The following is a 16,817-nucleotide window of genomic DNA, read 5'->3' as shown; positions in this document are numbered from 1 at the left end:
CTGGCAGCCCTTAGCTTACCTTGAACCTTGTCTCTAGAATGTGGTCAAAAAAGTCAATACAGTGGCTGCACGTAAAATCCAGAAACTGTCTGGACATTCTTGGCCATGTTCCATCCACACCTCTGTGTTACCTGAGTGCAAGGTTGGATCTGATTAATATGGGGGACCAAAAAGACACCTGAAGTTAGAGACCATTAGAGACTAAACTAGGAAGTTTTTACAAAAGCAGCTTTGAACGTTAGCAAGAGGGGAATGTAGTGTTAATGTGGTATATGAATGTAGTCTGAGTCTTTTTGTTATTTATTTATTTATTTATTTATTCAACATCTTTCCATCCCTTGCCAATTAAAAAAAAATTAATGGCTTACATTGAATAAATAATGCATGGATTGCTTCCAGGTTACAGTCTAAAAAACTGGCAGCCATAAGTGCTGTATGAACAAAAACAATAAGCCGCATTAAGCAATTTATTCCTTGTTCTTACTACTATTATCCCCTTTGAAACCACCTTATAAGTCATTGCATGTTATTGATCTTCCAACGGAGACCCAGATAATTGCTGGCTGTATAAAGTTGACCTGGGAATCAACAGCTCCATTATGCTTGTCAGTCCAACCTGCTGCCTGCTCTGCAATTCTTGTAATAACAATTGTCAGTTGTTGAAGAGTGTGACACACCTTTGAAAAGAATCACTAGCAGCTAGCAGTTAAAAAGAAAAATAAATCTCCTTTAGAATGAGTCTTTGAAACGAAACTAAAAATACAGTTTCTCACATTGCTGGCAGTGATAGTAAGCTGATGTGAAATAGAAACAGAATTTATGGATGCTTAAAATGTATGCATGTGTGAAAGTAGTAAGTTATTCTATATGTAAAGTCCCGGCCTCTTTTTCTCTTGCCTTTTGCATTCCCGCTACTGAACCATTTTTAAATCCTTGGATCTGTCTCGCCATTTTTTCCAGCTCTATGCCAGCACTATTTGTAGTTTTCCACCTGTCACTGTGTGTATTATATCCTAAGTCTGTGTAGTGTTCCTGAAATTCTCATGTGTGAAGACATGGGGAGGAAAATGATTCATCCGTCCTTTTCTGTGTGAATTTAAAAAAAAAATCAGTTAAGCTTAAATAAGCTTACATGGAAATAACATGCAATTACTGTTTCAAGTAATGTGTTTAGGAATAGATGTGTTGATTTCATTGAAATAATTCATTTTCATATAATTTCAAGCAGAAATCAAGCAGAATACTGTATATTTCCAAATATTTTTATGTGAGAATTCATATTTCATGGTAGCTAATTAACTATAACCCAATCAGGTCTCTTTTCAGTAGGTCTTTCCTTTTTTAGAAAAAAAAATCCCATATTTCCATTTAAGAATCTCTGTTAGTCTAATTAATCCTTTGACTGAAACTATACACAATCTTCTTTTTTTGGACAGGATGTCCATTTTGCTGAAATCTACTAGGAAGGAAAAACTAAAGATTAAAAGTTGGAGATTTAGAACACATAAAAGTATTTTCTTTACACAGCACCTAAGTCATGTAATGTGCTTCCACAAGAATAAATGATAAGAAATTAGAACAATTCATGGAGGATACGGATGTTAGGGGCCTCTTCTAGTTATGATATTTCTTTTAACACAGATAACGATGGTCTTTGAATATTAACTGGTAGGTATTGCAAACTAATGTGTTACTGGTTTTCTGTCCTTGTTCTCCACTTTCACTTGACTCTGTTTGATACTGTGGAGAGGGGTTTAGAGCAGTTTTTATTCTGACCTAGCATGACTCCCAAATTCCTTCTTTTCTAAGTAATTGTACACTCTTTACAAAATAATTGAATCGGCTGAACTGCTTAATTCCTTCAGAGATGGGTGGGTCTCTTTGCAGGGGTGGGCTTCAAAAATTTTAGCAAAGGGTTCTCTGCCCTGTTGCTGGGTAGGCGTGGCCTAGCCGGCCGCCTGCACCATGGCGGGTAGGGGTGTTTTTGTCCTTCTCGGGCTCCAGAGGCTTTCCTTGAGCCTCCGGGAGGGTGAAAACTGTCTCCCCAAGCTCTGGAGGCAGCGCAAGTTTAGAAGTTTAGATCATATATTTGGATTAAAGGGGGAAAAGCAAAGCAAAGAGACTTCCATTGTCACATCTGGGAAGAAGTGGGAAATTTTACTGTTTGCTATTGCTGAAGCATTAAATTAGGAGCATGTATCTAAAAGGGCCCTCAGGTTTTAAAGGGCATGGTGAACTTAAACCAGAATTAACTATGGAATTTGTACCATATGGTAAAAGGAGAGAGAAATTGTGTGTGGCATTGCAAAATCTCTCACCAGCAGCAAATAGAAGTTTTCTCTTGGCAAATTAACATCATTCTTGTAGAAGTTAAGAACTCAATTTTTGTAACATGGAAATGTTAACTATTTTGAACTGTTTTGCAGAGTATTACCCACTTCTCTCTACTTGTCTTATGTATGCCCTTGTCTTCAGGTAATTTATGTTTGCTCTGTTGAATTACATTACTGTTCTCTTTGGTAATGTAATGTACTGTATGTAGCTGTTCCTTTTTACTTCCCCAGGAGTTGATGCAAGTAATGACTTTCCATTTTATAAAAGTGGGTTAAAATAGTTTTCCAAATCAAATCGTTGGAATTTATGATATAGAATAGAATAGAACAGAATAAAATAGAATAGAATTTTTTATTGGCCAAGTATGATTGGACACACAAGGAATTTGTCTTGGTGCATATGCTCTCAGTGTACATAAAAGAAAAGATACCTTCATCAAGGTACAACATTTACAACACAAATGATGGTCAACATATCAATATAAATCATAAGGATTACCAGCAACAAAGTTACAGTCATACAATCATAAGTGGAAGGAGATTGGTGATGGGAACGATGAGAAGATTAATAGTAGAGCAGATTTAGTAAATAGTTTGACAGTGTTGAGGGAATTATTTGTTTAGCAGAGTGATGGCCTTCGGGAAAAAACTGTTCTTGTGTCTAGTTGTTCTGTGTGCAGTGCTCTATAGCATCGTTTTGAGGGTAGGAGTTGAAACAGTTTATGTCCAGGATGTGAGGGATCTGTAAATATTTTCACGGCCCTCTTCTTGATTCGTGCAGTATACAGGTCCTCAATGGAAGGCAGGTTGATAGTAATTATTTTTCTGCAGTTCTAATTATAATTATTTATAATTATAATCAGATAAACTTTTATAGAAGAGATGGACAATTGTAATAGTTCGTCACATGAACCTCAGTTTTTAGCAGCTTGGGAGAACCAAAGTGATGAACTAAATCAAGAATAGACAACAAGCAGTCTCCAGCAGGAATGAATGAATGGAAATGAAATTTCCATTAAACCAATAAAATTATCTAAAGGATTACACTTTGCAAAACATAGTGTACCAGAATAATCTTGTAGAAAAAGTAAATAATGTTCAGTTTTTATTTGCTGATTCAGATTAATTCAGCTTTCTTATACAGAACTAGTGGGGTAAAGTGGTTAAAAGTTTTAGACTAAAACTTTGGGATACCAAAGTTCAAGTTCACTCTTAGCTCTAGAAATTCACCGAGTAACTTTGAGCCAGTCATTCTCTCTCGGCCCTAGGAAGAAGGAATGGCAACCACTTCTGAAAATGCTTGCTAAGAAAACCCAAAGGACTTGTCCAGGCAGTCTCTGAGAATCGGTCACGATTGAATGGAAATAAAAAATGGTTTTGGTATCCACTCTTGGCAAAAGACATAGAACTGCAGTATTACTAGAAAAAGGAATAAGACTGCTCTACAAAATAAGATTGATGCAATTTTGTTAAACTGGAATGGCATGGCAGACTTTATCTTAGAATATTATATATCTATTTTTCTGAGATAGCTTGCCTGGAAATACTTTTCAGGAGGAAAGTAAAGGTGAAAGTCATTTATTATTAGACTGCATCTGGCTATTTAAACTTATTTTAATCATATTATTCTTATTCGTTGCTTTTCCATCTCTGTGCATGTTTATATGCATGTATTTTATATTCCTTGAGTTGCAGGAGAAGATAATATTTCTGTACACCTATGATGGGCTATGCTCTGTAACAAGTTTGAAGGGGGGATGGGATCAGAGCTCCTGAGAGTAACAAATGCCTTTCTTCTAGGATATTCTGCTTCTCTCTGCAAACCCAATGTCCTTTCCCCCACCCAGATTAGGTAGCAAATTCAGACTTCTTCTGAAGGGGAACTTCAAAAAGTCCAGGCAGGGAGGGGACGGAGATGGATATGTCCCAAGCGAGACAGAGCAGGGTCAGGTGACAAGACGAGAGGATAAAAAGCAGAAGCAGTGCCCAGCAGCTGCCTTCAGCCAGAGCCTGGTTTACAGCCAGCAGCAGCAGTCCAGGAGCAGGAAAGCTGAGCAAGAAAGTGAAGGCTAGCTCCCGCTGTCAGTTTTATTGTCTCTTCTTCTATCTTCCCTTCCTGTTCAGAGCCAAGTAAAGGGGGGGGGAACCTTTCGTCTTTGGGCCGCTCTGCAAGATTAATTTCCTTTACAAGAAATAGTACCATCCCCATTGTTACAATCATCTTGAGAAGATCCTTGATAAGTTACAGTAACCATCTACAGCGGTGAAAAAGGACCTGATCTCTAAGCAAGATGACCACTCAGATCAATTCCAACCTACACTACAGCTACGAATATGAAGAGGATGAATACATGAACCAAGAGGACGAATGGGACAGGGACCTGCTCCTGGATCCGGCATGGGAGAAGCAGCAAAGGAAGGTCAGAAAAGCCCAGCCAAAGAAAACCATCTCCGGTTGAATGGGGATTTGTGCTGATCGTCATGTCACTCTCTAGAATGCTCACTTGTTGAAAACTTGGAGGGGGTGGGTGAGAAATAGAGGAGGAGGAGGAGTGGAAGTGAAAGATAGGATGATGGTTTTAGAGTTTGGTGTTGTATTATCATTTGAAGCACTGGTAGTGTCTCACCATGGATTTTGAATTGTGTTACTTTCTTTATTTGTTAGGATTAGATTTCTGCCAAGAGCCAAAGGCAGAATATATGGTATGCCTTCTCCAAATTTCCCCAAAGAATAATATAAAGTAGATTATGTGTAGATACAGATGACCCAATCACCCAGTGAGTTTCCACACTAATGGTGAACTAAAATTCATGTGTCTCTACTCCAGTACCTTACCTACTTCATCATACTGGTGGTTACCTGTTTATAAATGTACATGCATTTGTTTTTCTTTAAGTGAGTACAGTTTTATAGCAAACACACACAGGTGCTTCTTCATAGATTGAGGATGTTAAAGGTAAACAGAAACCAACCCCATATAGGTAGTTAATACATATGCTTGCCTCTTCTAACATGGTCCTTCATTCCATTTCTGGCTCTTTGTTGCTGCTTGGACACAAAGGAAGACCCTTGTGAACATGATCCTGGAAATGCTTTCTGAAATGCAGTTGACAGGATGAGAGTAAATGTGAAAGAAAGCTTTTGCTTCTCTATATTTCATCAGAAGCTCACTAAGCCCTCATTGTTGATGCTCAGAACTTGGGCTTCGAACTGTATGCCTCACTGCGTACATGGCAAGAGTCCCATCAGGAATAGTTTGGGATTTTCTTCCATGTTTAGGTTCAGCCTTGTAACTAAGATTTTTCAGCACATTTATAAAGTTCTGTGAATTGGTTCAGTGATTAGGAATAAATGAAGCATCATCTTTTCTTGGTCAAAGGTTAAATAAGATTTTTGCTACCTTTAGCACTTCTTTTGAACAATGTTGTCTTTTTTCTTACTGTATGTTCAATGCAGGTAGATCAAAAGATTATAGTAATAATAGAATTATTTCAACTTTCCTAATCACATCATGTTTTTTTCTATGTCCTCTGATTTAAGAAGGCCAGACAGTAGCTCAACATTGTGCATATTTATATAGGAAGATTTAATCAAATATACAACTTGGAGTCAAACTACACAGTACATTCAATGCCTAAAGGATTCTACATTTTTTTAGAAAAACAGCAGCCACAGAGACAATCCCAGCTCTGTTAAAGATGTAAAGGGGAGCGGTGTTGATCCTTTTCTTTTTTTGCCCTCTTAGTGATAATAGACAGCTTTCTAGCTAATAAGAGCTGGACGTTTCAGTGTCATGGCACTGAAGGAAAAAGTTATGCTGCCCGGTTTACATATTACAGTCCTGATCATACTATCTGCAGCTGCTGTGTTTGAAACAGGATGATGTTGTTTGGGGTGATGATTTGGGCGTTGTGCTCTAGCAAGAGCTTGCAAGATGACACAAATACATTAAACTCAATTTTATTCTTACTTTATGAAGGAGGTTAAACTGAGTCTGAGTGTCTGGCCCAAGGTCACCTTTGAACTTTATAACTGAGGGCAGGTTGATCTGCAGTTTTTCCAGGTCTAGTTATCCATTGTAAAACTGTATTGTGCTTGGTTAGAATCCTATGTGCAGTTTCCTGAATATAGACCATTAAAGTTAACAAAAATGGTTTGAAAAAGGCTGTGTTCATATTGCATTGAGTCACTTTTTAAGCCCATGCGTGTTGACTTTCATGATTCCCATAATGTGCTAAGAAGCTATTAAGCTTATTAGACTGGTACATGAATTGTCAGCTTAGCATGATAGAGACCAGGAGAACATATTCAAAGGACAACAAATCATGACTTTTGGGGGAGTATGTAAATTTAGCCATTTTCTGAACTTTTTCACAGCATTTCAAGTCAGCTGGCATTTCGAGTCTCACTGGCTCAATGTTGACTCAGCTTTCCATCCTTCCAAGGTCGGTAAACTGAAGACCCAGATTGTTGGGGGCAATAGGCTGACTCTGTAAACCATTTAGAGAGGGCTGTAAAGCATTGAGAAGCAGTGTATAAGTGCTATTGCTATTTTTTTTTTAGCAGTTATTTATTTTGTGGAAAAGAGCAGATATTTTTTTCAATCGAGGCTTTGAATGGTTTGATTTCTAGTGGCTTAACTGGCTTTATTTAGAATTCAGAAATCCTTTAATTTTTTTCTTAAAACTAACAAAAATGGAACAATCTTAATGGATGCTACCAAAGAATTACCATCGCATAACAGATGCTACAGTACAGAATATATCCAATTTACATTAATAATAATAATAATAATAATAATGATAATAATGCAGAAGGCCACCTTACTGGGATCTGCTCGTATAATTCGCCGATACATCACGCAGTCCTAAACGCTTGGGAAGTATTCGACTAGTGATCTGTGATACGAAATCCAGCATAGTTATCTTGTTTGCTGTGCATACTGTCATTTTAATAATATTATTAATAATATTATTATTATTATTAATAATAATAATAATAATAATATGTTGTTTAGTCACAATTAGACAAAACATTTGAAATTCATATTATTTCAGGATGAAAATGGTAAAAAGAAATAATGTCTAAAACATTGTTCCATTGCACTCCAGCCCTTTCAGTAGGATTTCTGCCCTCTCTCTCCTTCAACAAACTCACTTGATTTGAGTGACTGGTGGATTGCAACCTTCATAGTTTTACATTGTCCTCAGTCTGTAAGAAAGGGAAAAGGTTAACTGGATGCATATATCTATAAATAACACCTGAGGGAAGGCAATCTCTTTTCTTGGCATGAGAAAAGTCTGTTATTTGGATTTCAGGAAATAACATGCTCTCCCAGTAGGACTTGTGGATTTGCAAATTCTGAGGGTGGCAGGCTTTTTTCTCCATGATGTTAAAAATAAGCTCCCCAAAGTACATTCCTGAAGTCCATATATACAATGATTTGCATGGTTGCTGAGCTTTGTTCAAACCAGTAATCTAATATTGAACAGCCAAACAAGCCCAGCAGTTGGCTAGCATATATGTACTATGAGACAATCTTGGAACAGGACAAAAATAAATGCCATTGTTTCTATTGTGGGCTGCCCTCTGCAGACTTGCCATTTCAGGATATGCCTGGTATGAGAACTGTCAACAGTTGTTGGTAAGACATGATGACGTCCTTAGGATTACAATGGCCATGACACCTAATTATAACTCCAGCTCACAGGGTTCCTGCAATCATCCAAACTCCTTGGTGCGAAATCCTTTGTTCAATAGATTTCCATAAATGTGGGTGTTATATAACAGAACTCTATTGGTCTATATATTATGTGTTTAATCTTAAATAGGGGGACAATTCTGGGAAAGTATCGTTTTATTCAATACAAGAAGATGAGTTATGAAGAGCTGAAAATAGGGACAGATCTGATTTTTAAAAATGTGCATGGTGATTGAAAACTAATGCTAACTATAAAACTAAGTATGTTTAAGCCAATTCAAGCAGTGCTTTAAGTCTGCCTGATCATCAACACAATCATTTTTGTTTCTTGTTGACTCACTGAACCCCTTGAAATCTTTTTTATGTGGGGAATAACCATGGGACAAGCAGAGAATCCAGGAGGGCCCCACACAGGCAGGCTGTATTTACCATTAAAAAATGTGGTCTTCCTTTGTGATCACATGCACTCTGGACATTATGTAAAGCAAGGACCAGCAAAATATATGTATGCATGTCTCTGTGTTATTAAGAGGTGTTAGGAAGCTGCACCACGGGACAGAATTAAAATAAAAATGGTGGACAATGTCTGTATGTGATGATATTCTGTGATATACTTGGGAAGCTCTGGTTTTCCTTGAAAATGTTTTGCTAGAATGAGTGTTAGAACTGGAAAAGTCAGTCAGTCAATGAGGGAATTTACAAGGAATGACAAGGAATTCTAGATGACATAAATTAGCGTAATATAAGTTGCAATCCCGTACTTACTTATTTGGGAGCATGAACTGTAGATTCTAATGGGACTAACTGCTGAGACGACATTTTTAGAGCTAACAGAGCTAAACTGCTAACAGAGCAGTTAACAGAGCTAAACTGCTATGTCCTCACAAAAAAAGTGTACCTTCATCTTCAGCACAGTGTAATCTGCCTTTGCATTTGGGCATCTCTATTGAAAATCCCCCAAAGCTTGTTTTCCAAAAATAGCCCACGATGTCAAGAAGAGAAAAGGGACATGCAGAATGCTGCCACAGATTATAGATCAAACACAACATTAATTATACCCGTTCATTCAATGAATGTAAGAGGCATCTTATGTATGAAACAATGCAGAGAGCTTTGTTACGGTAGTATAAAAATATTGCAAGAAAACACATATACTTAAATCTCAACCTCTAGCAAATATTTTCTGTTGCTCCACATTGGGACCTCTAAGGGGAAATCAAATATAAATCTGCATATGCTGTCAGATTCATATTTCAGAACTATAGAGCATATTGGGGGACTCCATAGGCAGATAAGACCCAGAATGATATTGTTGTAGCAAGATTTTGCTTTAGTGCAGAATACAAGAAGGGGCTTGCCTCCACTTATGAAGATATTTGTGAGGGCTAATCCTTCACTGAGGGCATAGCCACTTTATTGTGTTTGTAAGCACTATAGCTTCCTTCAAAAATCCTTGGTTATCCTAGTCTAGATGTGAATGGGCAGACTTGGCAGAGTGCCTGTTTCTTCTACTGAAGAAAGCATTAGTGCTGGAGGCAGAGATGTTGGGCACAACACTAATGTTGAGGAAAGGATTAATAACCCAGCCCACACAGGGTGGGTAAATAAATATAAAAAGATTTGTTTATCAGGAGGAGGGTTACTGACCTGTTAAACACACAGGAAAGGCCAGATGGAAGTGGTGACAGCTGGCATTTACTGTCACCAACCGCCAGAAGAGATTGATTCTTTTCTGAGAAAAATATCTAATGAATTTGTAGATAACTTCATTTGCTCTGTACAGTCTGGTTGTTGTTCCCTATACTTTTGGGTTTCAGCTCCACCAGTGTGTCTGACAGATTTATTACTTCGGTTCCTCTGTTATTGTGAATTCTGGTTTTCATTTTGGTAATTCTCTTAGACATTTGGGCCAGACTGTATCGGTCATTGAATAAATAAACTAAAAATCCCTCGATGAAGGTTAGAGTTAAGGGTTTAGAATGTTGCATGTTCTTTAAACACCTAAAAGATGCTATGCAGCCCTATGAAATTTTGACCTTCTGGTAGACAGATCTGATCTCAAAAAAAAAAAAAAGCTCTTTGCTCTGCTTCACAGGCAGTACTGGCAGTGAACAATCATTTTGCAGATGAAATTGCTAGGAAAATTATTTTGAAATACAGTAGGACTTAGGTGGCGTACAGCCTCTCCAATTGCCTTAACTAGCTGTCCAAAATTCACTTGAGATAGAAAGTAATGTTTTAATAATTGTATGCAGTGCTAAGGTTTGCTGTTATCGTTCCAGAATATATAACATAAAGGAGGAAAATGAGAAATCCACGATCCTTTTTGGAGGCATTAATAACTGTGAAATTGCTTCTCCAAACCTTATATTGTAGCGATACGTGCATGAAAAGAACGGGAAGCAGAGGTCATGCTGCATATCAAGAGAAATGTGCTGGTAGCTGGCGCATCATGAAGTAGTCTATGTTAATTAAAAGTGTTATTCAGGTGCTGGGTCTCAAGGGAAATGCATTAGGAAACCACAGCTCCAAATATAGTTTTGCTAGCAGTTCTACTATGTGAAGCTCTTTTGTATTAATGCTGTCAATCTTCAGTTCTAAATATTCTTTTTCTTTGCTATTCTATGTAGGCTTCTAAATGCCATAAAAGGAAAATGCATAATTCTACTATAGTGGCAGAGGCTATGTATATACATTTCAGTCATGGTTGCCATGTGCACTTCAACAATTCCATTTATTTATATAATAAAAATTAGACGCTGCTTGTAACCTTAAAGAAAGTAAAAAGAAGAGACAAAAATGTGTGTGTGTGTGTGTGTGTGTGTGTGTGTGTGTGTGTGTGGTGAAATCTTCTTACCTTCCTTACCGGTCTGGAAGTGTATGTGCTGTGCATCACATGTGTGCACAGACCTTCTGAGCATGCACAGAACCTTCTGAGCATGCGCAGAAGGTAAAAAACACATTACTTCCTGGTTAAAACCTGGAAGTAATGACACCCGGACAGGTGGGTGCAGCTTTGTTCCACCATCGCTACTGGATCACCGAACTACCGGCCACGATTGCTACCAGACCGCGCGATCCAGTCCGATCTGGGAGCATTTCACCCTGATATACATACATACATACATACATACATACATATAAAAGAAAGCAATAGCCATAAGTAACATACCCCAAAATAATCAAAAGAGATTCACACCACCTTATCCCTAGACCTAGGAAAACAGCCATCTTTTCAAAAGTCTTTGGAATATCATCAAGATGAGAGTTATATAGGTCTTGGTGGGGGAGATACTCTTCTATAGGGCAGATGCTGAGACGAAGAAGGTTGACCTCTTTTTGATCTAACTCTGCCTGATCTTAACTAGTCAAGATAGGCAGTCCCACAAATAACCAGGCTCTATGCCATGAAGGGCTTTATAGGTGGCCAGTTTTAATTCCCACCTCCCTGTACCCTCAAAAGAATGGTCTCTGCTATTATGCCTTAGACTATCTAACATAATAACAAAGTTGGATGGGACTTTGGAGGTCTTCTAGTCCAGCCTCCTGCTCAGGCAGGAAACCCTATAACATTTCAGAGACATGGTTGTCCAATCTCGTCTTAAAAACTTCCAGTGTTGGAGTACCCACAACTTCTGGAGGCAAGTCATTCCACTGGTTCTAACTGTCAGGAAATTTCTCCTTAGTTCTGGATCAGTTCTCACCTTGATTAATTTCCATCCATTGCTTCTTAACCTACCTTCAGGTGCTTTGGAGAACAGATTGACTCCCTCTTCTTTCTGGAAGCACCTTAGATATTGGAATACTGCTATCATGGTACCTCTAGTCCTTCTTTTCACTAAACTAGACATACCCAATTCCTGAAACCATTCTTCATATGTTTTAGCCTCCAATCCCTAATCATCTTTGTTGCTTAGGGGACTGGAGGCTAAAACATTTGATGAATGGTTGCAGGAATTGGGTATGTCTACTTTAATGAAAAGAAGAAATAAAGGTGACTTCTACATTAGGCGTCGCAATGAACACTCAGACATTTGCAAAGAAATCTGTGTAGCTAAATTTCCTGGGGCTAATCAAATTGATTTTCTAGATATAGCAAGCTTTTATGCTTAGCTTCCCTTCAGTAGCAGCTGCATAAATCTGATTCTTCTTTACAGAATTCCAGTTGTGCTGGCTTCAGAAAGCTAGGAATGCACAGGATATTCTATTAATAGTTTACAAGCATGCTCCTGAGGCTAGCTAAAATTCCAGTGTTTCGTAGTAAGACCTTTGCAGTGAATGTTGTTCACTCACTGTTCCGAGCAGTTCAGAAGTAGTATTTCAAATTAGGATTGTTACAGGAGCAGAGTACAATTGCTCCTCTATTGCCATTGCAGTAAACAACAGTGTTCTCTTCTCTGCCATTCAGTTGCAGCTTGCTCTGTTGGGTGGTGGAAATTATTTAGATTCCAGAGGGAAGAGAAGCAAAAGTTCTGGAATAGTAATGGCAGTGGTGAAATCCAATTTTTTTTACTACTGGTTCTGTGGGCGTGGCTTGGTGGGCGTGGCAAGGGAAGGATACTGCAAAATATCCATTCCCACCTCACTCTGGGGCCAGCCAGAGGTGGTATTTGTGGTTCTCTGAACTACTCAAAATTTCTGCTACTGGTTCTCCAGAACCTGTCAGAACCTGCTGGATTTCACCCCTGAGTAATGGGTGCAGCTTCCTACGTGAGAAATTCTACTACAAGAAGGTTCCTATCTCAAAGGGGCTCTCCTTAATATTGCAGCCAATAATCTCTCCTGGAGATTCTTCACTGTCTGCCATCTGTGGTCATACTTGGCAGCTATAGAGTTCTACCTAAGGAAATACTAATTACTCTTGAGAGAAAAAGCATCTGACCAAATGCCCAATTTTCTTATAAATTGAAATATAAATGAAATGTGATATATGTCTTGCGGAAAGCATCGGTAGATGCACCTGTAAGAGAAAAGGATTCTGCATTTCCCTGGACCAAATCGATGCGTAAGTAAAAGTAAATTAAGTAGTTATTGTAGCCATCTTAAAAATTCATGACACAGTGACCTGTGTGAAGACAGCATAGCCAGAACATTATAGGGGTCACAAATGTCATTTGTTACTCCTATAAAACTGAGGTGTTCCTCTGGGGAAAAAGAGAGGTTTTCCCCCCCTCTCTTTTGTCTATGCTTTGATAAAGTATCTACACTTAAATCAGTTCCAAAATGCTACAGGAAATAGAAAGTAGCAGCCCTTCGAATATCTCAAGTCAATATATTAAATTCCTTTGTAATCTTTTGGTTGGATTGGGAGGACTCCGGACCTGGCATTTTAGCTCTATGGACAACTGTCTCTTAAATGACTAATATGGTACTAGAGAGAATCAACATCTAAAAAGCCACATACAACAGGCACTATAAATACCACACACATAGAACAGCACATGCTCTGCTAGTGAGAAATTCCCTGAAGATGGGCTCCAGCACGAGTCTGAAAGCTTGGGAGATAAAACCTCTGGTTCCGGTGACTGACCCAGACTGGATCCTGCAACATTATCCTGGGACCTGTGTATTCACCTTTATTCGTGAGAGGCAATCTCTCTGCAATACAACTGTGTTGCCTGATTTGCATTGTACTCTGTCTTCATTTAGCTAAATCTCTTCCTTTCTCTCTGATACCAGGTGATAAGGAGAAGATTTGAAGCTCCTGGCACATTAGAACAAGGCTTTTTGAGTTATGGAATGGGTGTGCTGGCTGGGTGCTTGGGTTTAATTTACTGTATGATGGAACATTTTTCCTCAGCTTGAGTCCCTGAACATGTAATGGAGTCTTGTCCCCTTCTTCATGCTAGCAGGAGGTAATCCTTGATGTAATCCAGCCAGTGGTGGGTTTCAATTTTTTTTATTACCGGTTCTGTGGGCGTGGCTTGGTGGGTGTGGCTTGGTGGCATGGCAGGGGAAGGATACTGCAAAATCCCAATTCCCACCCCACTCTGGGGCCAGCCAAAGGTGGTATTTGCCAGTTCTCCAAACTGCTCAAAATTTCCGCTACTAGTTCTCCAGAACCTGTCAGAACCTGCTGGATTTCACCCATACTTCAGGGGTGAAATCCAGCAGGTTCTAACAGATTCTGGAGAACCAGTAGCGGAAATTTTGAGTAATTCGGAGAACAGGCAAATACCACTTCTGGCTGGCCCCAGAGTGGGGTGGGAATAGGGATTTTGCAATATCCTTCCCCCAGGAGGGGAGGGAATGGAGATTTTGCAGTATCCTTCCCCTGGAGTGGAGTGGGAATGGAGAGTTTGCAGTATTCTTCCCCTGCCAAGCTCACCAAACCACACCCACAGAACCGGTAGGGAAAAAATTTGGATTTCACCCAGTGATGAAATGCTCCCGGTTTGCACCGGCTCACTCGATTAGGTAGCGATGGCAGCTGCTAGTTCGGAGGACCGGTAGCAAAAATCCCTGGCCCCGCCCCCTCCCTCTGCTGAGGCCCACCATCAGCAGAGGGTTCTTTTTTTACTTTGAAAAGAAGGTTTTGCTTCAGCCAAAACATGCCTTTAAAAGTAAAAAAAAGCCTTTAAGGATCCCGCCCCTCAGCTGAGATCGGCCGAGCCTTTAAACTTAAAAATAAATAAATTAAAGGCTACTCTGGGGATCTCACCTGAGTTCCTCATCAGCAGAACCTTAAAAATACCATGTTTTCTGTAGAAAACATGTAGAAAACTTCCTTTTAAGAGAGTCTAAGTCACTTACCTGATTACTGATCGACCTCATGGCTTTTTTCCCAGCCGGAAAGCCCCAGTTTCATTTTCAGCACCAGACAGAACTAATCTAATTTAGCTAATCTATTTCATCAGTGAGTGATTAATACTGGCTGGCTTTGCTTGCTGAGGAACTCTGGGAATTGAAGTCCACAAACCTTAATAATAAAATAAAATATTTGTGCAGCTTTCTGAGATTTGGTGTGTTTCTGTAGTGTTTCACTCTAACTACACAAACACACAAAATCTCACAAAGCTGTATGTGGCATGTGTGTGTGAGTCAGTTGTGTTGTGTGTGTGTAAAGTGTGAAAGTGTGAGGTTCCTGCTTGTTGCAGGGGCCATTTTGGGTGAAGTGCAGCTGCTTTTACATTGTGTGTGAGTCAGTTGTGTTGTATTGTGTGTGTGTAAAGTGTGAAAGTTGGTTTTTGGTACCACTTATTGTTTTGTATATCTTATTTATTATATTTATTATTTATTGTAATTGGCCACGCCCACCCAGTCATCTGACCACCAAGCCACGCCCACCAATTAAGCCACGCCCACAGAACCGGTAGGGAAATTTTTTTGATTTCACCCCTGATTTCACCCCTGCCCTACTTATATGGGATTTCTACACAGGAGGACTCTGACCAACCGATATACATTCCACTAAAATTTTCACTATCACCATTGTGGCCCTTGTTGAAAGTCTAATTCAAATTCCCATTGTCTCAGCAGCAGCAAATAATTAAATAAGTGTTTGGTCTGCAATAGTTCAACAGCAGACATATTGCCTCTAGGAAAGACACCTGGATGTCTGGATCAATTAAGTAACAATTGCCTATCTGTCCTGTTGTAAACAAAAATCAGAAAATCAAGCTTTTCCTTTGTCACTTACTACACTTAAGAGCCTTTGTCACTTACTACCACCATACAGTATTAAAAGTTCCTAAAATGTCCTCAGATGTATTTTTATTTATTTAATAGAAAAAAAAACCACAGTGGGAAACCTTAGAATTGGAAAACTGGGGCTGTAAAGCATTTAATTGTCACACTGTGACACATATTGATGGTTTTTCAAGATTCCCCCCAGCTGCTATTTGATCTCTTGCTCTGCTTCTATGTGTTGAACGGTGAACAGTAAATGCTCTAATAAATATAGGATCTTTTCCAGTCCTAAGGGATATGTAGGCTACTAGTGATATATGTTGGCTTGTAGCTTGACTGCTCAGAAATGAGTATATTTTGAGTATATTTTCAATCTGCCTCAAAGATAAAAATAGAAAAAATTAGTCAGAGGCAGCACCTTGTTCTTTCAACACATGGAAACTGAATGAAGACACAAAGCAGAAGGCTACCTACCCTGGAAGGAACTATTTTAAAGGATAATACTGTATAAAAATACCATTAGGGATCCAGCCCTAGGCATATGAATGAATTCTACTAGGTTTATTCCCGCCCATTCTAAAGATTTATTTCTGTAGGTATGTATACATTTGCTCTGTAAATGTGACATATTTAGACCTTTCCATGACCCAATGGCAATGAGATCCCACCATCTAACCCAGGGCTGTCAAACCCGCGGCCATGAAGGGAAAATTCCTGATATATCATGTGATGATGCCATGACGATGCAAGTTTGACACCCCTGATCTAACCCATTAAGTAATTACGTTTACAATTCACAGTGAAAGAGGAATTAAAGAGAAAACAAAGAATAAAAAAGTTTGGACAGATAACAAGTAGCACAGAGAATTTTCTTCTCTTTCTCTAGGGCAGGGTTGTCAAACTCAAGATCCAGGGGCTGAATCTGGCCCATAGGGTGCTTAGATCTGGCCTGCGTGGCCACCTTAAGAAACAGCAAAGGACCGGCCCGCGGTGCCTCTGCCAGCAAAAACGGAACTCGGGAGGAGCCCCCTGAGCTCCATTTTCACTGGTAGAGGGTGGCAGGAGGCCGTCACAGTTGAAAATGGAGCTCTGGAGCTGTTTTTACCGGCAGAGTGCTTGGGCCACCACAGATGCCCCCCCTGACACAAGTGAT

General features: G+C 39.2%; 1 protein-coding gene across 1 annotated transcript in view; it reads left to right on the top strand.

Moving 5' to 3' along the window:
* The first annotated feature begins 4,341 nt into the window (after positions 1-4,341).
* The window catches only part of ACTN2 (actinin alpha 2), a 66,461-nt gene continuing 53,985 nt past the window's right edge, over positions 4,342-16,817 (top strand). The window contains exon 1 of the mRNA XM_058165934.1: positions 4,342-4,753. Coding sequence (XP_058021917.1) covers positions 4,625-4,753 — 129 coding nt within the window. The 5' untranslated portion in view covers positions 4,342-4,624. The remainder of the gene's footprint in view (positions 4,754-16,817) is intronic.

Source organism: Ahaetulla prasina, chromosome 1 (assembly GCF_028640845.1).
Source record: "Ahaetulla prasina isolate Xishuangbanna chromosome 1, ASM2864084v1, whole genome shotgun sequence".
Lineage (NCBI taxonomy): Eukaryota > Metazoa > Chordata > Lepidosauria > Squamata > Colubridae > Ahaetulla > Ahaetulla prasina.
The sequence above is the reverse complement of the archived record's forward strand: the minus strand, read 5'-3'. Positions and strand labels throughout refer to the sequence as shown.